At 43.9% G+C, this 9,297-nt stretch overlaps 1 protein-coding gene across 1 annotated transcript; it reads right to left on the bottom strand.

Annotated features, from left to right (window-relative positions):
- Positions 1-7,442: 7,442 nt before the first annotated feature.
- On the bottom strand, positions 7,443-8,345 carry LOC308280814 (hatching enzyme 1.2-like; the record flags this gene model as incomplete). The annotated part of the gene is made up of 1 exon (XM_080755131.1): positions 7,443-8,345. One exon carries the CDS (start codon positions 8,343-8,345, stop codon positions 7,443-7,445), a length of 903 nt encoding a protein of 300 aa, XP_080611257.1.
- Positions 8,346-9,297: the final 952 nt, after the last annotated feature.

Below are 9,297 nucleotides of genomic sequence, written 5' to 3'. Positions count from 1 at the left end.
AAGGTGGAAATGACTCACTGAGTGAGGTTAGGCTGTGTGTGTGCGTGCGTGCGTGCGTGCGTGCGTGCGTGCGCGCGCGCGCGCGCGCGTGTGTGTGTGTGTGTGCGTGTGTGTGTGCGCGTGTGTGTGCGTGCCTGTGCGTTCACTGGACGGTATGCTCTTGTGGAGATTAAAAAGCTTTATTGCTGTAATTGTATTCGCAGGTGTGGTTCTGCTCCTGAAGTGGATCATAAAGATATCTCAGTTTATTACACAGACATACAGTATGAACACCTCAGGACAGAGCAGAAAGATTAAACAGACCATGTAGAATCTACATGGTTCATCTACGATTCTACGTTGTATGACGGTGTCAAATGAGAAGACCTGACACACCTGCTGAAGTGTACCAGGGTCTCCATGGGGCTCAGCATGCTTCAAAACATCCATGATGAAGTAAGGACTGGCAGACAGCGCAGCATGTGTGTTTGGGGAGCTTGAGCAGACTGCCGACCATAAAAAGTGAGAGAGAGAGAAAGAGAGAGTACTAGTAAGACGCCTCAGTGCGACATGCGACCTCGCCCTTTAGGGTGAGGTCGCTTTGGCCATCTGGCCAGTGATCATCCGACCATATGGAGAACCCTGGTACCCATTTTAGTCAGGAACATTCATGTCAAGTCATTTAACCATTTATTGCAAAATAGAATACACAACAAGCAGATTTAACCATTTATAGCATAAATGGAATACAGTTTAAAGGGCTCCACGATAGGAGATGCTCCCTGAAATTTTGAGATGCTTCCCTACTGATTGAGAGCTTGATTGAGTACGGCAGTCATGTGACATAATGACCAGCAGATATGTTAATGAAGTATGAGAACAGAGCTGACTGACATCTGACTACAGCTGAGCAGCGACTTGACTCCCATGTCCTGCATAAACTAACGCTTCATATATGGAGATCCATGTGCTGTATATGGAGATGCTGAGAGAACCAAACATGCTTATTCAGTTATTCGTTATGTCAAAGTCTTATATGATGTCTATGACATCTGACATCATACCCTTAATGCCCATACATAGAGATCCCTGTCTCTAGAATCAGCCGTTAGTGTGGTATGTGGCCGATGTGGCCTCCATATATGGGCATTCCCATATGAAGTCCTGTTGGACTGTTGGATAGTCCTATATGATGTCTATGACATCTGACATCATACCCTTAATGCCCATACATGGAGATCCCTGTCTCTAGAATCAGCCGTTAGTGTGGTATGTGGCCGATGTGGCCTCCATATATGGGCATTCCCATATGAAGTCCTGTTGGATATGGGCTTAATGTTGATGACATCAGGGATCTCCATATATAAGGGCATAAAAGGGATTATGTTAGTGTGACATCACAGTGAAGCCAGAGCGTGATGTCAGAGCGGCAAACCCATAGAACCACAGTGTCGGGCGTTATAGACAGAGATACACACATACGGACAAGCTGTGACTGTTTACATACTAATCTGCGACAAAATGTACTTAAAGTACCAAACGTAGAAAGTAGATTGTAGCAGAATGTCCGTTATCAACTGTATTAAATGTAGAATAAATCTTGAGAAAATGGCAGATCTGCAAGCTCACATGTAGATTGGTTATTTCCAAATGCCCAAAATGTATAGGGCTGAAGTGTTTAATGTATGTTTTATAATAATAATCCAAATCTACAAAGTAACTGGAAAGTTTTCATGTAATTGGAGTGGAGTACAACATTTGCCTCTGAGATGTAGTGGACTAGAGTACAGAAATGTGGAAATACTCAATACCTTAAAATTGTACTGAAGACTTCAGTACAATTTTAAGGTATTGAGTACTGTACTTCAGTCTGAAGTACAGTACTTGAGTACAGTACTTGAGTACATTTACTTTGTTACTTTGCATCACTGCTCATCATGCATGTAAGTACTGATACAGTCATAATAGGCTCACACGCACGCGCACAGACACACACACACACGCATGCATGTTAAGGTTAGGGTGAGGGTTAGAGTCGGGTGTCGAAAAGATGACATGTAGTAACAGCGACACGCTCCCCATGCACGCACGCACGCAGCCAGGCACACGCACACACACACACACACACACACACACACACACACACACACACACACACACACACACACACACACTAAGTTAGCCTATGCTAACTTAGTCCCTGTTAGGGACATGCAGGGTCTAACACACAGCGGCAGAGGAAAGAGAGGATAAGAGGTGAAGAGTGAAATATCTCCTTTGGTCAAAGGACCACAATGGGTCAGTTTGTTCTTTATTTCCCGTTTGCCATGATGTGGGACTAGATGGAGATAAACTGTAGCTACTGTCTTTGGGAGAGAACAGATGGGTCCAAAGCAGGAACAGACAATAAAGGAGGACCTTGAACCTTGACTTTGAGAGAGAGACGGAGGGAGAGAGATAGGGTGGGGGGAGTAAGTAAATATGAAGCACATTTTATTTATATAGCACCTTTTACAGAGAAATCTCACAAAGGGCTTTACAGGCATTGAAAGAAAAAACACAATGAAAACAAGGCAAGTAAGAAAGAAAAAGGCTATACAGTTAGTTACTAAGAAATACAAAATTAAAATCAAATACCAACAACAAACGCCTGATCAAATAGTAGCGTTTTGAGGTTGCTTTTAAAAATGTCAACAGAGACTGCAAATCTCAAGGCTTGTGGAAGAGCATTCCAAAGTTTGTGGGTAAAAGCATTGAAAGCCTTGTCACCTTTGTTTTTTTAAATGAGTCTTTGGGACCTTTAACAGACCCTGCTCAGCGGACCTTAGGACCCTTTCAGGTTCATAGCGTGTAACCAGATCTTTTGGATCATGACCATGCAGAGCTCTGTATGTGAGCACCAGGCCTTTGAACTGGACCCTGAAATGGGCAGGGAGCCAGTGCTGGGGTGATGTGGCACCTTCTACTGGACCTGGTGAGTAGTCTGGCAGCAGCATTTTGAATTAGTGGTAGGCAGTCCATGGAGGTTTTGCTGAGGCAGGTGAAAAGTGAATTACAATAGTCTAGCCGAGATGAGACAAAAGCCTGAATGATCATTTCCAGTTCAGGGTAAGAGACAATTGACCTAAGTTTAGCAATGTTTCTAAGATGGAAAAAACATGACCGGGTTATTGAACTGATATGGGTATCGAGGTGCATGGATTGATTAAAATTAACACCAAGGTTTCTAAGATTGGAGCGGACATTGTCTTTAAAGGAGTAGTTCACCCCCAAAATGACTTTTTTTCTATTGATTACTCAAGACCATGGAGAGTTCAATAATATTTTTAGCTTTTTGTCGTATTCCTAACACAAACATGTGATAACAATAAATTTACCCCCATTCGTTCCGGATGGGGACCCGTTTCGAAACGGGTCCCCATCCGAATCAATGGGGGTAAATTTACTCGAATCAAATTTTTGTCTTAGGAATGTGACAAAAAACAAAAAATATTATTGAACTCTACTCTCCATGGCATGAGTAATCAATAGAAAAAAAGTCATTTTGGGGGTGAACAACTTCTTTAAGGTGGCCGATATTGTCAATTATAGTGGGAATAGTGCCTTCTGGAGCAACAATAAGCACCTCTGTCTTGGCCTCGTTTAACTGGAGGAAGTTTTCCGATAACCAGGCCTTAATGGCGAGGGAGATAGAGAGAGACAAAGAGAGACAAAAAGAGAGAGAGAGAGAGAGAGAGAGAGAGAGAGAGAGAGAGAGAGGGGGAGAGAGAGGGAGAAGGGGGGGAGAGACAAGTGCGTCCTGTGGAGGCCTGTAATGATCAGTAGGACAGTCTGGATGTCTCTACAGACTTTTGGAATCATTGAGCTCTGTCACATTCCAACTCTTACCACTGCTGATCTACATAATGTAACCGGAAGTTCTGTTCCATAGAGTAGTTTTTGATATTTTACAGTAGACCACGTGATTTATGAGAAGGGGACAGAGACGGGTAACAAACTCAAACTCAAACTCAAATCTCAAGTCAACAATGGCAACTGGATCCACTTGCCATTGTCAAGGTTTATCAGCAGCACTACTGTACCTTCAGCACGCACACACACAGAATATAGGACACACACGCACAAAGATACATTCATGCACCCAACATACTGCAATTCATGAATCTAATAAGAAACCACAGAGCGCTGATGTATTGTAAAAGTTGTCTAAAGTGATCTATGAATTAAAATGTGCCCATGGGTGTGGCTGGTATTCACACGCACGTACGCACGCGCGCGTATAATCTCTGCCTTGAGCTCACTTAATGCTAAGGATATGTTGTGTTTACAGATGAGATTAGTGAGAGCTTTATGATCTCAGTCGCACAGAGTGTTATATGAACACATTAAGATGTAGCCTACTGTAGCCACACAGCAGAGATACAAAGCAATGCTTCAGTGCAATTTAGTTCATTTCAGGACATTGTTCACGTGTTCACCTGTGTGTGTGTGTGTGTGTGTGCGTGCGTGCGTGCGTGCGTGCGTGTGTGCCTGCGTGCGTGCCTGCGTGTGTACTATAATTTTTGCTCATTAAGACGTCTACTTTCAGGACTTTGACAATGAATGCCTACGCCTCTTGTGGCTTATTGCTTTAGTATTGCTTTATATGTGTGTCAATGTGGTAGGTCTACTGTATGCACTGGTGAATAGAAGTCCTTGGATTTCATGGTGTAGTTGTGGGATATTAATGAGGTCAGTTTGGCTCGCTGGCTCACTACAGGGATGTGACTGTAGAAGTCACATCCCTGTAGAAGAAGAATGAGTGGTGCATTTAATGTTATTATCTTTTCTTGTGTGTTATTTTGATGCAACGTGAATGTTTATAGCTGTGATGTGACAAAGTTGAAATAAGTCTTTAGTCTTTAGTTTATTCATGCCACAGTTAGACCTTCATTTGAGATAATTTATTTACAGTATTTAGGCAGTCAAACCAAGGAAGTGTCCACATGTTTGCACAATGTATAAACAGTGTGAACAACATTGTTCCACAGACAGCTCTGTGTGTTTTCAATTACCACACAGCGCTCAAAACCATGGAGGACAAGATAAGGAGAGATTCTGGGGAATCCACCCACGGGCTCTGTGTGTAGAAGCAGGGAGCTGCCTTAGCAGTGCGTGCTCGCACACACACACACACACACACACACACACACACACACACACACACACACACACACACACACACACACACACACACACACACACACGCCCTAGGATGATCAGTAGGACTTGATCAGTATCTGGATGTCTCTACAGACTGTTTTAGAATCATTGAGCTCTGTCACATTGCAACTCTTATCACCTCTGATCTAGGCCTACATACTGTAAACTTAGAGAAGACGCAGGGAGCTGGTATAAAACACCACACAACGTACAGAACAGTTTCGTCAGCCACAGCCCTCACTTGCTCTGAGTGACACACTGACTGACCACAGCTGTCTGAGAGAAAACAACGACCAACTTCCAAATAGTCATATCAGTGCCCGTTTAAGATTTGATCTGTCAATATCAGGTCTAGTAATGCACACACACACGCACGCACGCACGCACGCACGCACGCACGCACGCACGCACGCACGCACGCACGCACGCACACACACACACACACACACACACACACACACACACACACACACACACACACACACACACACACACGCACGCACGCACGCACACACACACACACACACACACACTCACACACACACACACACACACACACACACACACACACACACTTAATACATTTTTATCTCAAATCTTTGAATTTGGATCTTGCCAAATGCTAGATGCTGTAAGTATACAGACGTGCCTCATCTGCACTTCCTCCAGGTTATGACTCTCTCCACCAGTGCTGTTGAGGTCCACTGCTATAGCAGTTTAGTGGTTATTCATTAGTCTTCTGACCTCAGAACAGCCTCTAGTTAAAAGGGAATATCCCTACAGTGTATTCTTAATGATGAGGCCTGGAATCCCATATTGTTACTGTTTATAAAAAGTTAAGATGGGGTGAGTGGGAGGAACGACTGAATGATACATGATGGTGATTATGTGAAGTGTTTGAGTGTAACGATTCACTGCACTTGAAAAAGGAAACATGTGAAACGAGCGCTTCAGTAATTCACTTTGGGCAAGATAACAAAAACATTGCAATGATATTGCATCGTAATTGGCTCAGCTCTAGACGCACGCACGCGCACACACACACACACACACACACACACACACACACACACACACACGCGCACACACACACACGCACGCACACACACACACACACACACACACACACACACACGCACACACACACACACACACACACACACACACACACACACACACACACACTTGTGTGATTAGCCCACTTTGTCACCTGTTATTTCTGATCTGTGTAATTCTGTGCCACTTGAATCGCCCTCAAGTAATCCTTACATTCAGTAATCCTGTCTCTATACTGCCTCCCCCTGGTCAGCGGGTGCGCCTGATGGTTGGGAAAGGAACTGGTTGGGGACTAGTCTGGGATCACTTCACTTTTCGGGGTTGTATCCGGTCGGGAGCGGAAACCAAAACACGTCATGTTGTAGTACTCAAAGTCTACAATTTGGCCGAAATAATTCCCCAGCGCTCAAGGACATACTTTTAGGGCCTACTTAATGAACTCCTTGATGTGGAGTAGTTTTGCTTTTGAAAACATTGTTTGGTATATGCATCTTTTTGTCCAACTCGTAGCGACTGGCAAGACTACACTAGGCATTTTAAAAGGGATTGGGGAAACAAACAGGGGGAAACAAATCAAAGCAACGTTGCTTCTTCTAGTGGTTTCCGCTTTAGGTGGAAACCAAACAGCCTGTTGTGAACGAAAACCAGGCTTTCCCCCAGAAAGCCTGGTGAGGCCAGGTTGGGGACACTGGGATAGAATGCAAACAAACAGAAACAGAAAGCGCTTTTGCCAACACCACCTACAGCCCATGTTTGTGTTTTTGACAGTATATAGACCCTGTAGAGACAATAGGTTATTTGTACACATCTGTAAAAAGCATGAAAGCTTAAGAGCTTACAGTATATGGGTATATTGCATATACATGCATACATGAATGCTGCTGTCTATGTGCTAATAAGACACTATCAATACATGTCAAATCATACAGAGAAATTATACAGAACAATTGTTTTCTTTCAATGTTTTTGTTTTATTGTTAATTCAGAGTTGGACACTATGATAAACAATAATTGAACATTGTGTTGGTCTCTAGAATACGAATAAATGATCCAATTACAAAGTAAGGTCTACAAAACAAACCTTATTAATATAGTGATGTGTATATTGTTGAGAGAAAGCAACAAGGTAGAAGAGAGGTCAGTTCACATTGCAAATGGTTTGTTTCAATGTAAGTACAGTATATGAGACAGTGTACAGTACAGTATCAGGCAAGGGACAAATCAAACAATCTGGAGATCGAATTTGAGACAACCTTTTCTGTTTCTTTCTTCAAGCTTTCTTCATGTTTCTTCTTGTTTTCCTGCTTCACGTTTTGCCTTTGCTCAAGGAAGTCTTTGCATTCGTACAGCTTGTTAATCCTCAGAACGTCGATATCAGACATGCCCTTTCTCTGGCCGATCTCTACGTTGGCGTTTGGGATGGGGGTGATGCTGTCTCGTCCGGACCGGATAGAGAAGGCCGTTTTACCGTAGTGCATGATAGAGGAGTAGTCATAGGGGGTGTCCAGGTTGTTGGCGCTCTGCTTGTAGAAGTTGTAGGCCATGTCTCTGTTGATGTTGTCCCAGTTGATGTGGACATACTCGTCGCGGTCGCTCCTGTTGTGCTCGTGATAGAAGCCCAGGGCATGGTTGATCTCGTGCTGGATGATGCCGTGGTACATGCAGCCCATGCGGTTGAGAGAGAGCTCTTGCTTGCCTCCTGTTTTGCCATAATTAGACCAGCAGCCATCGCTGTCCTCAAAGCTGATGTAGTCGTCCTCGTCCTGACGTGGCTCAAAGCGGACACAGGTGCTGTCATGGTAGGCCTGCATGGCTCTTTGAATCTTCCTCCTGTCCCATTTGTTGAAGTTGCTGCTCACCGTGTAGGGGATCGTCACCGAGCCGTCGGAGTGTTTCTTCCACAGGCACTCGTTAGACCAACAGCGCATGGCGTTTCTGGTTCTGGGAGCGACCAGGTCTCCCTCCAAAAGGATCTGCCTGGAGCCGTTGTTGGAAGACAGAATCATGGTGCCGATGTCCGCCTGGACTCCAGATTCACTTCTTTCTTCCAGGATGGGATGGGACTGGGAGAGGCCCAGCAGTAGCAGGAGGATGAAACAGATCTTCATCTTCAGGGTTCTTCAGAGGTCACTGATGGTGTGAGAGGATGCTGGGAGCTTGGTGAGTCTACTGAGTCCTTAGCTTTTATACTGACCTGTGTAGGTGTGTCATGGAGGATTAAGGGTTGTGTCCCAGACCGCTAAAGCCTAAACAAACCTGTGAGGGCAGCACTTCTCAGACCAACCCGCTGTTTCTACAGGGTCTGTCATTAAAGGGACAACTAGTGTTGGTTAATGGGGTGGGAAATAATAACACGTTTGCATTACATATTAGACATTCAGCTGCCTCTAAATTGTGAAACGTAAAACTTTGTTCTGCCTTTAACATTGCAACCACATAACCATAACAGTTGACCCGACTGCAGTCGGGGGGGAAATGAAGTTATTCCATACAAACAAACAATACTGTGTACAGTATATTAAATCATATATTTAGCCCAGTTACTATGGTGATGAAAACACAAGTGAGAAACATACAAACTGAAGTTGTAATAGAAGACAGACACACAAACGCACGCATGCAGGCAATGCATGTACCGCATGCATGCACGGCACGCGCTTTGTCAAACTAAATGAAATGCCTTATGAAATTGTAGTTTAGCAATAGCTAAATAGCATTTAGATCTGCTATTTCACCATTTTGGCCTCTAATATTTGACAATTTGACCAATGTTTGACTAGAGATACTAAAAAGGTCTTAAAAGTCCTTAAATTGTCAGTTTAGAAATGTGCAGATACCATGTATACACCATATACACATATACTCTATGTTGGTCTGTTTACTGTTGAGTGAGAAAACAATGTTAACATTTAGCTAAACATCTGGGGACCCCTCAAAATAATTTGGGGACCCCTCTGGCCCCGGGGGTCCGGCCCCGGGGGTCCGACCCACAGGTTGAGAACAATTGCTTTAACATTTGATAAGGTGAATAAGCATCTCAGAAAATCTGAAGCTCCTTAT

Source organism: Nannobrachium achirus (assembly GCF_963921795.1).
Source record: "Nannobrachium achirus genome assembly, contig: SCAFFOLD_205, whole genome shotgun sequence".
Classification (NCBI taxonomy): domain Eukaryota; kingdom Metazoa; phylum Chordata; class Actinopteri; order Myctophiformes; family Myctophidae; genus Nannobrachium; species Nannobrachium achirus.
Note: the sequence above shows the minus strand (reverse complement) of the source record. Positions and strands in the feature narration are given on the sequence as shown.